Consider the following 17,007-nt stretch of genomic DNA (forward strand, 5'->3'; position numbering starts at 1 on the left):
AGAAAGCAAAACAACACCATGTTCAGTGGAATTAGGAAACAAAGAAAATGAGAATCAGAGGACAATTCACTTTCTAACGGAGATAACATTTTGGAAAACAGGGTTATGTGTTAATATTAGAACTAGAGAGAAGTAGGGTCTAGACACATTAGCAGAAAATGTGTTCAAAAGCTACTGTGATCTTTAAAAAAGCAAACCTTACTTTGGAAAGCTTAACACTAACGTGGAGTCAGTATCACATGAACTGGGTATAAAAACAAGATATAAGACTACTCAGAAGCCTATGGCGGCCTGAGGAGGAGAACATGCGGCGTAGCACAGGGCAGGGTGGGAATAAAAGCCCATTTCAAAGGAAATTATACAATTCAAGAAACCAGAGAGATAGAAGGGGAGAAGGGGCCGAGATAAATGTGAGACTGTGAGGCTTTTTGAGATAGAATGTTGCCAACGACTACGCCAACATGATGTCATTCACTCGTGCAGAGGGAAAGAATATTCCGGTCGCACAAGATGAGAGAAGCACCTACACATGGATGTGTGCAGAAGAACAGATACACTGAAAGATGGTGCACAGTTGGGGAGAGGGGTGGATGAAACCTTTCAACGATTGCAGAGAGACAGGTGGGCATCAGTATTTATACTGCAGACCTGAGGAGAAGAGCCAAGGCTGTAGGAGAAAATTAATTGAGTTCATTTAAATAAGTAATACTGTAACTTGGGGCATTTAAAACTGATGGGTTGCTATACCCTAGGAAATGTCCAATGGCCACACAGTATGAATACAGGTCATTAGGTTATAAATCACAGCTGTGCTATAAAAGGGCATGTTCTGTGGTGTGTGTGTGTGTGTGTGTGTGTGTGTGTGTGTGTGTTCTGCAAGTGTCTGAACACCACATGCATGCAGTGCACTCAGGGGCCAAAAGAGGGCACCAGATACTTTAGGATTAGAATTACAGACACTGGCCAAGTGAGTGCTAGGAGTTGAACCTGGGTCTTCTGCAAGACCACTAGGCCATCTCTATGGCCTAAAGTTTATCTTAAAGAGAACCTTTCTCATTCCTCCACTAACTCAACACCTGCTAGGTGTTCCTAAAAATCTAATTAAAGTACATGAGAGAGGGATTACCTCTCCACATCCTAGTGACCCCAGACCCAAGTCTGTGGGAAAGATCTTTTCCAAAGAGGGGTCTGACTGCCCTTGGGTCCAGGTTGTATAAATGATCTTCCCAAATCCAACCTAAGGTAAAGGAGGGTTTGGTAATGCAGGGAATTAAGAGAACAAATCAAGGTTCTACAGTCCAACTATGTAAGGAACAAGCCATAGTGAAATATGGTGGCAGCAGCTATGTAGAAAGAAGGGAGACCCTCCTTCAGCATGGGTTACACAGAAGGTTTTACTAGCTTCTCGGCGGCCCAAAAGGAGGAGAGAACTTGCCATCACAGTCAGTAATTAAAGAACTTTTGTGTGGCTGGGTAGCTTTTTAAAGCCCAAATGTCACTCTATTTAGTATTTTCCAGACATCCCCCACATTAAATAATAATATATTAGTATTTTTTAAATATCTCCTTTTCAAATTCCGTAAATAATCATATTATACAAAACTTGCCATTTTCCAAATGAGATCAGTTCCCCACTATTAAGTATCCTGGCACCAGAGCGCACTGAAATTAAGTTAGCACAGAGATGGCTGAAGAACAGCGGTCACCATCGCCTTCACTACCCTCTGCTTGCTATTCTTCCCAAAAAGGAACCTTGACTAAGGCAGATTCAAAACACAAACTCATTTGAAATTGCTGTCCCTTACAGCTCAGGGCCACAGCTAAGTAACTCAAATGGCTCCAAACTGAGCCACAAATGGCAATGAGAAAAGCAGGAGAGACTTTTACCGCATCATAAAGACCGTGCGCCGATGATTCACAGAGGCGAGTGCCCAGGCAAAAAGGAACGCTCCACATGAACAAGGCGCTTCCTGCTGCCAATCAACAGGGCACTCCTGGTTTTAGAGCAAGTGAATGCCACTTGCTAACTGGGATGCATTAAATCCAGCAGGTCCATTTGTGAACAGAACCCACTTCATTTCCCGGGCTGGCTGGGAAAGCAGCATGCCCTTTTAGAACACAGGGGAACTTGCTTGGCATATGCGACACCGAATTGTCCCTCTTGGAGCTACTGGTACATAAAGCAAATAAAAGATTAGACGCTGCCCAGGTGTAGGAGATTAAGGACTTAACGGACAGATGGAAGAGAAGAGCATCATCTGGGCAGCCTCCATCTTTGGTAATAAGGGACGGTTCCCTGGCGATCCCAGCAGAAAGAATAAGCTGAAATGAACCAAATTTAGCACTTCCAGTGACAAAGGAAGACTCCTTAAATAGACCAATTGGGGATACAAAAAGTTTGTCTGATAGAGGCCAATTATCTTCCTAACAAATCAATCATTACCCAGCTAAAGATAACAAAAGTATGCCTGGATCCAACCTACGCACACACATACACACACATACACACATACAACCAGTCCAGCATCCAAAAATATTGACTATCATGACTTCAAAGTTCTAGTTCTAACAATGGGGTAACAGTCACATACACCTTTAGACTCTGAGGGAGATAGACAGCTTAGGTACTTTAGGGTTTGCTAGAGAAATCCCTGGAGATTAACACACCTACAGGCACAGTTAAAGATGGCTGGCCCAAAGTCAAGAAGATAAAAAACCAAGGCAGAGAAGCCAGGTGTTCTCTTGCTTTATTTAGCTCGTGGGCCTAAGTGAGGAGTCAGTGCTTTCTAGAAAAGCAGTTCCTAAGTACACGGTTTAATAGCAGTGTGGGCACAAACAGTGCCTACTGAGGTCGGGCAAACCCGCTTTGATCTGCTGAACTCAATCTTTAAGAGGACTTCTAAAGACTATCATTGTCATCCCAGTGTCCTGATGATGAACCACAAGTCAGACTCCACACCAAAGTGTCTCCAGACCTGGATTTGGAAACCTGTACCAACAGCGCCAGGTCTAATCAGCATGAACTGCCTCTCCTCATTTCAAACACTCTCCCCCTGAGCCACATCACTGGAGGTCACTCTGACTTCTCTCCATACGTTTTGCTTGTTTGTTTTTTCCTGAGTCCAGGCTAGTAGGAAGAAGGACATTGCATCCTGATGCAAGCTTAAAGCAATGCAAGAAAATTCAGTTCCTCAAAGTGCATGGCTATATTCGGCTTATCTCATTCGTCTACACAATTCTTCAGTAGAATATCCAGAAAACCATTTCTTACTTCACGGGTAGTATTAACAAGTAACAATTAAAAATAATTTGTGTTAGGCATTTGTGACAATATATATATATTTTAATCTGAGAAAATAGATACAAGCTTCTATATGTCTATTTTACTCATTTTTCTTCCTACAATCTTTAATGAATGTAAAATAAATAATTATACCTATATTTCAGCTTTCTAGTGTAGTCTATGGAATGAAACAGAAATATACACTCCACAAAAGTTTAGCTTTAGAAAAAAGCATAACAACATTTACCTTGCCTTTGCAAAACCAGAATTTTCTTCATATACAAGATGCAGAAGAAAATAAGAAAAATTGGTCTTTGAGAATAACAACATGCAAAGCAGACTTCAATTTCTTTGTGCTAGAAATCGAAAGGCACAGACTCACTCTAGTTAACTATCGAGTGTTAGCACAGGCAACAGCTGGAAGGGGAATTAATTTGAAGCTGATGCACACTTTTTTCATCTATAATATAGAACTGGATTAATAAAGACAGAGCAGTGTCAGAAACATCAGTAAGCTGACGAGAAGGAAATGACTCTCATGTTTTTGTATCTGCCCACATTATCTTATATTGCGGCGCAAAGACTGCCTCAGATCAATGAAGGCTAAATAATTAATAAAGACATAAACAAACCAAAACACAATGAGTTGTCTGGGATCCAGCTAACCAGACTCAAAGTGAAAGCCTCTGAGAAAGCAGGAATGAGACACTCCAAGAAGCGCCTCTTTCCCCGTGAGGCAAACCCAAGAGGCAAGGAAAGAATCATATATTGCACAACGCTTGGTTCTCCGCAATGGTCATCATTTCTCAGTCATTTACTTAAGAACTGAATCAATCTCGTGGCGAGAAACCTCAAAACAATCAGTGTCTCCCTGTTGTAGCCCAGGGTGTCACGACAACTCCTGAAGCTCCGAAGAGAAGCAGGTATGGCTGAGCAGAGGGTCATGCTGTATGCATAAAATTATCTCGTGGTTAAATGCGGAACTCCTGTTCATTTGTCTGCGTTTGTTTACGTGAGCACACATTCATCAGCGAATCAATACAGAGTCTCACATCAAAGAAGAGGAGACATTCTGTAATAAAAGCAAATTGCCTGCGGAAGCAGGGAGAAGTCGCACTCTGAAGTTTCTGAAAAACAATGACTGTAATAACTCGGGAGGCTTTCCAACCCCATTTGGACTACTTCACATGCAACAAAGGGAGCTATGGATGTAAAAAGACACCCGGCAAACATCTACTTTGATAATAATCTAGTATACCGATAAGCACATGGTTGTCCCTACGAAAATGAGACACAGTGACCATGTTGAGCCATTACAGTTGCCATTACTAAGAGAGAGAAGCCTATGTCAGTGGTTAAATTCAGTAGTTACTGGGAGGGGCAAAGTCCAAACTTTTAGCAGCCACACTAAACAGCTAAAGAAGACATAGTGGAGTAATTCTGACCCTCAGAAATGAGGTCCACCTAGGATGGTAAGATACATTTACTTTGCATTTTTGTGATGGTAAAATAACGATGGTGCACACATGAGCAGGTCTAGGACAGCACTCCACATGTGGGACATGTCATCCTCTCCCCTTCTTTTCCTTCTGTCTGCTTAATGTGTCGGTATATTGTCACGTAGCCGACTGACTTTGCTAAGCGTTATATGTTAATCTTCTAAAAATGAGGACACTGGGAGAGTGGCTTGCTCCAGTCATAGGTATACAAGCATACCATCCGTTCTGATATGTCTTCCTGTGCTAGCCATAAACCATAAATATGAACAACTGGAGAAAAATGACATGGTACATTAGGAAGCAGAATATTCAGCTACATGATCTTAAACAATAGTTATTGCTGTTATAGTACATCGCTATTATTATGTTGCCTTCCATACTTTCTGCTGCCTTGTTCTGTTAGTCTATCATTTTCTTCCTCGAAGACACCAGTAACAACCTTCCTCCCTCCTCCCCCTCCCATACTAGGAAATCGCCTGATACAGCCTAATAACTTCTTCTAACTCACTGCTCAGAGCATTATCATAAGCCTACCCTTACCTACAAAATGAATGAGAAATGCAAATAAATGAGAATAATGAGAAGCTATTATGGAATGAGCTGATAATGACTATCAAATAGATGAAGACAGTATCTAAATACATCTCAGTATTCACAATCATGAGACAAAGTCACAATTTTTGGAAACATACAGAGAGAGACAGAGACAGAGACAGAGACAGAGGCAGAGACAGAGACAGAGACAGAGACAGAGACAGAGACAGAGGAGAGAGAGAGACAAACACACACACAGAGATACAAGATATATCTAACATGGGACCTTCGTGGACAGATAAGGAAATTGGGAGTTCTGAGAGGTATGGCAGAGGTTTAACACCCCTGAACCTCTAAAGGGCACTGTTACAGGTTTGTCTTACACAGGTCACCCTGTCTCCAGAAATGTCGTTTAAAGACCATTTACTCCAGTACACTCTGACTTGACTTAAGTCACAGTCTTTTTAGATGCCAAACCAGCCAGATCTCCGGTATTCGGAGTGGAGCAATCTCTCGATTGCCAAAATATCGGCACAGCACATGTGAACACAACTCTAAAAGGCAGGCAAAGCCTGAGTCTCATACATCTGTTCTTCCATTCTTTCCGAACAAACAGAAAGAAAAGGTGAAGGAATGCCTTGTGCAGGGTCTCTGTTTCTCCTGGAACGAGGGGGAAAGCGCTTGCTAGGTTGGTGCATTGCAATTCCTGGCCAGAGCCCCGTAGTGAACATCACACATCATTTTGGAGATTAATGATGTGCACCCAGTTAATGGAAAGCAACAGATTAGGTCTCCGCTAACAGTTTTGCAAGTTATGTACATCATCTGTCTGCCTCATTTAGTAACAATCTCACTGGTCAATAGGAAAATAATGGGCTTAATACCAAAGCCGAACTCCATTCATGCACAGAAGACAGGTCGGATATCAGGAATAAAGAATATTACTCTCTTAGAGATGTACAGATCCTTACTTATAATGTCATGTAACCAGAGATTATATTTCAAAAGGACTTTATGTAAGGTTTGTTTGTTATTTAGTTAGCAATCACCTTAAGAATCTGCTGCACTGCCTTGCAGCCTACAATACACCACAGCAACTTTCTACCATGACACGTAAGACAAATCTCATGTGACCATTCTACCTGTGTCTTAGGCTGAAGACAATTATTGTCCTGAAGACAGATGCATACCAGTTCCTTACACAGTACTATGGTACTGTGATGACTGCCAAAAATGAAATTTACACCTGCTTCTTCCTCTCAACAATGGGAAGTGTGTACTCAAGGCATTCTTTTGCTTAACGTGGCTAGAAAGCAAACACAATCTGTCATGGCATTCATAGCCAGTATTCATATCCATTCACAAGATGGACAAGCCATGGAGAGGAAGGATGGGCAGAACAAACAGAGCTCTATAAAAGCTCTGCTTAAAATAAAATTAAAGAATGAAATACCAAGCAACACAATCCAATGGGTCATTTTGATGATACAATTTGCCCACATCCTGAAGATAATTTTTCCCTGCAAGTCAAATTTCCTTTCTTTTTAATTGATGCATTTGGGGGGTCTCAGCTAAATCATTTGATGATTTAGGCAATCGTATGTTATTAGTACTTTTCTCTAAAGAAAATGTTTTGTTTTTTACTTTTTTTTAAAAAAAATTATTTTTTCAATATGAAACAACGTTCTGAAATCTTAAGTGATTGCTTGAAAAGACTTGGATATTTTCTATGGTTTCCTTCCTTCTTTCTTTCCTTCCTTCCTTTCTTCCTTTTTTCTTTTCTTCCTTTTTTCCTTCCTTCTTTCCTTCCTTCTTTCCTTCCTTCCTCCTAAGATTCAAACTATAGCCCAGGCTGACCTTGAATTTAGAAGATAATCTTCAGAGACCAGGTTCCTGAATGCTAGAATAACCTGAAGGAGCTATGAAGCTCAACTTGAGTAGGCTTGACCTGCAAGAATAACACGTTTAAGACAAGAGCTGGATACTAGCCAGTGCCTCCGCATTACAATGAGGCTGTCTGTTTCCTACAGAAGAACCGAATCTGTCATCCAAATTTCTCCGAGAGAAATCTCACAACCGGCCTCTGATAACTGGGTATTTACAGCAGATGGTGTCTCCTGAAACAGAGACTATGAAGAGCTAAGTCACCTATCAAAATATTGCATGGGTACAACTAGTTATCTACATGACCAAAAAGATTAAAAGACCAATCTAATTCTTTCTTGAGGATTGGGCACATAACTAAAAACTCCTGTTATTTTCTCTTATTGCTTGATTTTTAGAGGGTAAGGAAGAATGATGGAGGCAAAATAATTCCTTAAAAAATTACAATGAGACTTTGCCCATTGTTCTGCATATTTAGTTATTTTTTCCACTGGTGACATTTCTAAGAATATCTCACAGGCAGACTGAAACTCACACCAGGTACTTTTGTATACCTGGCTTAAATCTACCACAGGGAACCAGGTATGGTGGCACACACCTTCAATCCAAGCACTTGGAAGGCAGAGGCAGGGGGATCTCTGTGAGTTTGAGGCCAGCCTGATCTACAGAGTGAATTCTAGGACAGCAGTGCTACACAGAGAAACCCTGTCTTGAGAAACCAAAAAAAGGAAAAGAAAAAAAAAGAGAAAAAAGAAAAGAAAAAGGACAAAAGTTCTATCCATGAGTCAAGTGTTTCTTTAAAAAAAAAAAAGAAAACAAAGCCTTTAATATGAATTCTTAGTAATAGGGAGAAACATGCCACTGATATGTTGTCAGTCATCTTTATCCAAAGGAAGCAAAAATAGCACTCTTATCCCTTGAGGAACGACTTACATGAGTAAAAAATAGCAAACAGCTACAGAGCTTGACTCGGTAGCTTACATATGTACACTTCTGTTAGATGTACTTGTTGTCTGGGGATTCAGTGTGTGCTATGACGGCTGGATCTGCTGGCATTTCCTTTGACTGCATCAGACCTCGCCTTCTTCCTAGTGCTACACTGAGCTCCGTGACAGATACACATGAAATCGGTATACTATAGTACACAACAAGAGGATCTAGTGACAACATTCACCAAGGCACGCAAGTCACAGACTAGTCTCCTGGCTCACAAACACTGCTCTAACAGTAGCTTGACACGCATGCACATGCAAGCACACATATGTGCACACACATGTTCACACCCCATCCACTTACAAATGCAACCTGTAGGATTCTGTAGGTCCTTTAAAAATAAAACAAAACAAACAAACAACAAAAAAATGACATGTCTTTCCTATCATAGTAAAGAGGAACATTTTTCTATTCAAGAATAATGGAAGACCCTGGTGCCTAAGGAAATGCGCTGAATTTTCACCAGACACATAACCTGAAAATAAGAACCTTAATTTTTACCATACCCGGACAGTGGTAAAACTCGAAAAATCAATACCAAAAAAAAAAAGGATACATTATTTGTTTGGGGGTTTTTTGTAGTAATGAGTAACAACCATAAGTAAACGATTCACTATTGAAATATGTGAGTGAAATGTTGATTGATGTATATGCTACTGGCCGTTGTGGAATATGCTCGTGTATAAATGACCTTTGATTAGCTCTACAATAAACCAAAAAGAGGTGAGTCTTCTAAAAGGATTAGCCCTCAAGTCTAACACAAGCTCTGCATTCTTACAAAAGATCATGCATTTCTAGGCCCTAAGCCTTACAGCCTGTGTGACGGAAGGAGTCTTCAAGCTGGTACACGAACTTCAATGTTAAACCATATAAACTCAGCCATAGAACCCTAAAGTGGGAATTGACAGCATTCACTGTGTCTTTTCCTGATAATCAGAGAAGCATTCCAAGAAAAATCATCCAAAGATTTTTATTGACAGCCTGTACTTCTTGTTTGCTTGTTTTAAATATTGCATTTGGTTAAGAAAAATCATAATCCTGTCGCCACCTCAAGATAACACATCTTACACAATTCTATCTTCTGTTTATCTCCCACATGTTATGTTCAAGAAATCAGGAACCGATCCAGTCAGAATATTGCAGTCTAATGGAAAAACAAAACAAAACAAAACAAAAAAAAAAAAAAAAAAACTATTGCTTCCTGCACAGAGGCATAGAAATGTGTGTCAGAATGAGAAGTAAGGAGCCCTTTGTCAAGCAGAGAAGGAATTGTGGGCTGAAGGGCTGCTTTGCTACACGTGAAAATACTGTCTCTAGTTAAAAGATTCCGTGCCAATGTATTCAAACTCCTCCTCAAGAATGAGGAGCTAGGAAAATAGGGGGAGGAGCCCTACTACTGCAGGACTAGTATTTATATCTGTATTTCCCACCTACACGGAGACCCGACGTAAGAAAGCACACAACAGAAAGTCTCATGGGGTTACCTGGTATTCATTGGGCCAAAAGGTGCTCACTGCCAGCTCAGCCCGAAGCCAGTCTCGACCAGTGAATCCAGTCACGTTCCAGATTGGATTAGCAAGTGGTCCTTTATTCACCCGAACCAGGATGTTCAAAGTGCCAGGGTTCAAGCCTTTTTGGCTGTATAACAGGTAACTGAAGTCAATGCAGTGAGTGTCATTCTCCTTCATGGTAGGCAGCTGAAGTCGGGCTTTTTCTCCAGGATCATGATTTGAGGAGTCCACAACCATATAGGAACCTGAAAGGACAGTACAAATAACAGTACTAAGGAAACAGATAAGCCAAATACTACCCTATAAAAAATAATAATACTGTGAGAATCCATTCTTTACTAACATTGCACAAACTAGACGCACAAATTGATTCATTTCTACAACTTGGAATCGGCCCTGTTTTACAAATAGAAAACTAAGGCATCGATACTGACTCAAGGTCATTCAGTAGACCAGGTAAAGCCTGATTCTGGTTCGAATCGCCCTCTAAACTTCTGCCGTACTACCAAATTTCAAGCTGTTGAAAAACAACCCAAATTTATTGATCTCATATGCATAGGAAGTAATGTTTTCTTCTTCTTTCTCCCTCAACAAAAATATTAATGCAGGGGGAAAACTACAGGAAGTGGATGAACTTTGCACTTCAAATACCAATATTCTTGTTTATTAAGTCATATGCCTTTTGCCAGTTACTAACTAGTGAGTACATCAAATCATAGAGTAGGAATACTCTGCCAAGTGAGTATGAGGGTTAATGCTCAACTCTTCTTTCTACACTTTTTTACAAATGCCTGCATGCATAGATGCGTGCGTATGTATGTATGTGTGTAGGCACATGTGGCACTTGTATGCCAGGACACATGGCTGAAGTCAGAAAGCACTTGAGGGAGTCAGTATTCCCCTTCTAGTACATGGGACTGAGGAACCGAACTCAGGTTTCACACCCACTGAGCCATCTTGCCGACCCTATTGACCAACTTTTCTAAGCTGATTCTGATACATAGTTGATGCAATGCGATATTATTCACTACACTGTCAGCCCATTAAGACGACTACTGACCCCAGTCTGCGCTGAACACTGTGTTCTAAAGCTGAGTAAAAGCAAGCATCAAGTCACTTTTTCTAAGTAACTAATCATTCATTTTGATCGTAGCGATGCAAATGACGGAGTCCTACCTTCAGAGCACTGACACTGACCTTTTGACACTTACAAAGGTCACACAGTCACTAACTACATCATTGGATGTTGACACTGGGCACCTAAATTAATGCAAGCAGTTCTCCAAAAAGACAGCCTGTGTTCTCATGAAAAGAAAAAATTTTAATAAATACATAAATTACAAAAAATATGTAAAGATATCATTTTGTCACACTTAAAATTAGAACCAAATTTTACTATAAATCAATTTCTCCCAGGATATAATTTTAACCGCAATATAGTAGATAGCATGTTACAGAGCTAACTTTTACAAGGGTTCTTAACAGTACACGTGGCCCTCTCTTCCCAAAATGGAGAATTAATCTTCTGTAGTCTGTTCTGACACTTAATAACTTGTACTAATAGCATACTAAAAGCTCAATGACTACTGGTCTACCTATCTCAATGAATCTACAAACTGGAGTTCAAACCATTCCAGAAAGCAAGGCTTCAACTACAGGAGAAATCTCGTTTCCAATCTGGACAGTTCCCACTAGAGTGGACCTTTGTGATCCCAAGCTTTGATGATGATTTTACCTAACCCTTCAGTCCAGTCCAGCAAAGAACATACATACTGTATTAATAGTAATTCCTGTTATTGTTTACTTGTGGTTCCCAGTCTTCGTCTTCACTCATAAGCTGAATTACATTTTAACTTGATTCTCATGGACAGCACATTAATAAAATAAATCATCTGTCTATTTTGAAAAAACATTTACCAAAAAGGGAAGAAAAGAAAAAAAAAAAACGGGAAACCTGGATCCTAATCTAATTTACAGAAAAGGAATGCTTTTTATTCATGATTCATGGCTATTCTCACATACTTAACACCAATAACACCATCAAAATGTCTTTCCAAATTACCAATCTGCATCAAGACTACTTTCTGGTCTTAACCATGACCAGACCTGAGCTCCTATAACAGGTTTTCCAGCACTGTTGGCCTCTTTCTGTGACCTGCTTCTCCACTGGTATAACATTTTATAGGAAATTATGCATTTATTTTTTACAAATTTAGCTCCTGACTAGCAGCTTTAAAGTGTGCAGCTAAATGACTTATTAAACTTCCTAATAGTAATTTTCTTTTATCATAAAATAAAGTTTGGAGTAAAATATGCTTTGTGTCACATTTTAAATGTGCATTATATTTACCATTAAGACCATTTAGCAATTTTCAGCCATTTGCATTTTAAGCTACAACCATTTTCTTATTAAAGAAATGGAATGAACAAAATCTAGTCATCATTAGTCCTTACCAATCCGATCATTAGGGAGACGAAAGGCACGAAATAAAAGCTTACCCTAACTATTTCAGCATTTTAGTACCACTCAACACGGGTTAAATAATAAAGAAAATTAGTGTTGATAACTCACTTCTATGGAATGATCGGGAAAAAATAGTCTTATTTACACAGAACCCTGCCTGGCTCCCTGGGCTGAGGTCTGGGCATTAATAATGAACTTACTGAGTAGTTCTGCAAAGGCAGAAGCAATAGAAACAACTGAAAGCCCTGTCTATCCACTTGATACAGTGGCAATTTAAACAGCTGGCTCCAGTGTAGCTACAGCTGGGACAGAGACCTCCACTTAAATGTAGCCAATACTGAGTTCTTATCAGCTTCTAAAGATTACTTATACAATCTCTGAGAAAACTGGCTAACTATACATAAAGTTTGTAGATTTTACACATGCGCGTAGCCCATTCTTGATGTTAAAAAAAATCAAGGCTCGTTTAGTGTTATTCTGGTTCCCTCAGATTTCAAGTAAATGTTCAGTGGTGTTTGATAGAGGCTTAGCTATCAGAAGGCTGAGTGACGGCAAGTCACACAGATGTGGTGTATTTCGTTAAAGGTAACTTCTTTGATGTGGGGTTAATATTTTCCATGGTCACTTCAGCAAAGGCTTCACCAATGCTTCACTCAAAGAAGAATACTTAAATTTATATGTTTGCATAATTTCTTTAGTGCAACTTTCTAGAGAACACTTTGCCAGTAAGAAACAAAAGCTTGAAAGAGACATAAGCACTCTGGTGTGGCAATGCAAAATTGATAAAGTGCAATAGAAAATGTTGTGTGTGAATTAACAAAGACACAACTGAAAAGATAACTCATCTCATTATATTGATTAAAATGGAGAAAATAAAAAGAATATAAATATTCAATGATATATAAATAATAAACATATGGATAATGAGTTTGATGAACAATGAAGTAGCCATTAAAATATCATCTAAACATTTCATGGTAGATATTCATAATATAGTAGGTGAAAATATGGAGGTTATAAACTATTACATCTTTCCATCACTGTGTCAAAATACCTATGGAAATCAACTAAAGAAAGATAAGGTTTATTTTGGCTGATGGCTTCAAAGGTTTCATTCCATGGTCACTAGGTGTCAGAACCTATGGTAGGAGGCATACAGAAGAGCTATTGACAAGATACATGAACAAGATAACACTCTCAGCAAGCCCCTACTTCAAGCAGACCTTAGCTCCTAATAAACTACTCCACAACAAGAATATCAGTGAACCAATCTGCTGAGTATGTCAAAGCTCCTCATAATTCAAACACATCTCCAGAACCTCACTCTTCAATAATGCTGCAATAGGAAGAAAGCTTTATAGCTTTGGTATCATTTTATATTGAAGCAATAGAAACACATTTATAAATATCTTATTGCACATGCATTTAATTATACACATGAACATTGAGACTGAAAAAGTAAAGGACTTAGAGACAAATGCTAAGTGCATTATCAGGAGGCAGAAACTGCCTTGACATTTTTGCTTCTGAACATGTTATGAATCTCTTAAAAGAATGCATAAATACCATTATCTGTAATTGAAGAATAATAAATATTTGAAGCAAGGTATTGGCCTTTTAAAAAGTCATCATTGCCAAAGGGGGGGAAAAGTCTTTTATTCAAAAACACCATTGTCTAATACACACATGCAAAGTGTCGTGGACATATTATAGCAATAACCTTTTATCTTTAAGTTACACTCCTGGGGTTAACACTACTTTAGATTATCATATTGATAGGAAAGACACAAATCCCCTTGCATTTCTCAAAATTCCCCTGTGCATATATGCAACAGTATATAATTTTTAGACTTTGGCGTGCTAACATAGTATTTCACTAAGCTGGTTATTCAAAATACTTAAGATGTCTTACAAATTAAGAGATAAACTTAGAATCCATGGCTTTCCCTGCTCTTGATTCAAAATGCTTAGATCCCTTTAACTCTTGCTCCCTTGACAAATCACCTTCCTCAATCTGACAGGCCTACCAAGATTTTCCTTCACACAAAACAATAGTTTCTTCCCCAGAACAGGTTCCTAGTTTGAATTTTTAAGTTGAGTGCTTCATCATATGTTGTCTTTACCTCAATTTTAGATACGTATCATGGGGAGTCTTTGTAAGGGCCATCCCGTTCAAGACAACGAACAACCCCGAGGACCAGTGAGAACAGGAAGTAAAGGTGCTTACTGCCAAGCCTTATGAACTGAGTTCAATCTCAGAACACATATGGTAGGAAGAGAAGACTGGCTGCTCCAAGCTGTGCTCTGATTGACATGTGTACATTTGCATATGCACACCCGCACACATATGCACACTGACACACAGATGTATTTCATGAAAGAAAAGAGAGTCGTGTTCTCTCACACGACTGATGTAGGCATTGATCCTAAGAGTGAAGCCTCATTGTGAGTTTAACACAAAAGTAGGGAAACTTGAAGCATGAGAAGGGAAGATTGTTAAAAAAGATGTAAAGAGAAGCTTACAAAAACCTAGTGCCCCTGAAGACATCAGTGTGGAAGAGGGTGAGCATGGGGTGACTCTCTGACAGTTCTTAAAGAAGGTTTGGCTGGCTGCTGGAGACATTTCCTGAACTGTTTAGGCTGGAGTGGGGGCAAAGATGCAAGAAAAGCAAGAGTCTCCTTCTGCAAGAGACTGTGAGATGCAGGGCCTACGAAATGTCACAGTGGTCACCAGCCAGGAGGGACAACATAGGCGATAACCAGGCCATAGTTTGGGCAGGAAGCTCACAGAGTGACTGTATGACTTTTATTCACAACAGCTCTGCGGTATCCACAAGAGAAAAAGAACAGAAGCCTTTTCAAGCAGGAAAACTTGTTGTGTCCTTTCCTGATGAAGGCACCATGCTAACTATGAAACAGAAGTATATCATAGGAGAAATAAAAAGCATGAATTTAGAATGCTGAAGCAATAAAATAAACTAATGATAAGTACAAATCCAACAGATGTGTGTGTGTACATGATACACATAGAAATGTCTTAAAGGGATATTTATGATTTGATTATTTTGATGACTGATTGGCTGACAAGGTAGCCATGAGAGACTGCCAACACATGCCCGAGACTGTAAAAACAACAAAATCAAACCTATAATTAGAATTGATTTAGGTAGTTTTGAGAAAGAATAATTTTATGGACTAGAAAAAGGTTTGGAGGTGTGAACCTAAGAGTTTTGTTAGAGTCACCCTTAACATAGCTATCTAAAAAAGCCCAGCTTTATTTAAAATATTTTAGCTTCAGAATGCCTATACACTATATATATACTGATGTCACTGGGCCAGCCATATGGCTCAAAGGGTAAAGGAGCTTACCACACAACTGACCTGAGTTCAATTCCCAGAATAATAAAGGTGGAAGGGGAAAACAAACTCAACCAAAGTTGTGTCTGGCCTGCACTCACACATCACACACATACACACATGCACAATTTAATTAACCAATTACCAACATACCAACAGTACACCAAGTCTTAAGTTCTGTCAACACTGGCCTTACAGGAAATGAAGACTAAGAACTGATGTGTTTGCCCTGCTTTGCTTTGATGATGCTGAAAGTTACACCCTGGCCTTGGAATTAACTCTTCTACTGAATTAAGTCTTCAAACAAACCAACCAGCCAAAAAAATAAATAAAATAAAACTCATAAAATAATAACTAAATTGTTTAACAACCGTACCCCATAGTTTTTACAAAAAGTAACCCTATCTTACTAAAGAGAACAGGCATTGTTTTTATTTTCTTCAAATGATAATGTTTAACGTAATAAAAGTCAGATCCTTATTTTTACATCTTCACTCAGTATGTCTATATATGCCTATATATATATATATATATGAGAAAATGAGAGAAACGAAAAACGGGTTAGTGATCCTGGAAAATTCATTTGACCTCATCAGTCTCCTGTAAGGGTCTGTGAGTCTTAAAGAGGGATTCCTCAGCCATAGACACAGAACCAGTTTCTTTTAATACATGTACAGTTCTTTTTTCTTCCTGGTGAGAACACCTTTGCTGATATATTGAGTCTATACACGTTCATTCAGTCAATGTGGTCCAGAAAGATAACTAAAAACTAGAACTTTTAACCAGAGAGGTGGGTGTCTGGAGATTAAAAATCAAACAAGCTAAGTGTTACTATAGTTCTGTACTTGTATGAACAAAGGGTGTTTTAACTTCCTCCAGAGGGACAGAAAAGAGCAAAAAATGGGCGGAACACAAACATCTACCCCTCTTATACTACATCTCTTTTTATTTAATGAGAAAAGAAAGATTACTGAGAGTAGGTTCATGTGATTTTTTTCCCTTCTTTTTAGACCTATTAAAAGTGTAGACCAGATTAGCCAGAGTATAGCTTTTGCCTGATTTGGAATGTCTGTAAAGGAGGTCAGTTGTGAGGTAAGCGCCTTTACCCACTGAGCCATCTTACAGGCAAGATTCCAACCTGAATATTAACCATCATCAGGCGATGAAAAGAGACAGAGACAGAGACCCACAATGGAGCACCGGACTGAAATCTCAAGGTCCAAATCAGGAGCAGAAGGAGAGAGAGCACAAGCAAGGAACTCAGGACCACGAGGGGTGCACCCATACAATGAGACAATGGGGATGTTCTATCGGGAACTCACCAAGACCAGCGGGTCTGGGTCTGAAAAAGCCTGGGTTAAAACCGGTCTCGCTGAACATAGTGGACAATGAGGACTACTGAGACCTCAAGAACAAGGGCAATGGGTTTTTGATCCTACTGTACCTATTGGTTTCGTGGGAGACTAGGCAGTTTCGTGGATG

The 17,007-nt window shown here is 39.4% G+C and overlaps 1 protein-coding gene across 2 annotated transcripts in view; it reads right to left on the reverse strand.

Annotated features, from left to right (window-relative positions):
* The window catches only part of Ptprk (protein tyrosine phosphatase receptor type K), a 519,914-nt gene that overhangs the window by 324,985 nt on the left and 177,922 nt on the right, over positions 1-17,007 (reverse strand). For both annotated transcript variants that reach the window (XM_050138244.1, XM_050138245.1), the window contains exon 3: positions 9,678-9,949. In XM_050138244.1, the coding sequence (XP_049994201.1) occupies positions 9,678-9,949 (272 nt within the window). The remainder of the gene's footprint in view (positions 1-9,677; positions 9,950-17,007) is intronic.

Source organism: Alexandromys fortis, unplaced genomic scaffold (genome assembly GCF_014885135.2).
Source record: "Alexandromys fortis isolate MF-2015 unplaced genomic scaffold, M_Fortis_MF-2015_v1.1 scaffold_14, whole genome shotgun sequence".
Taxonomy (NCBI): domain Eukaryota; kingdom Metazoa; phylum Chordata; class Mammalia; order Rodentia; family Cricetidae; genus Alexandromys; species Alexandromys fortis.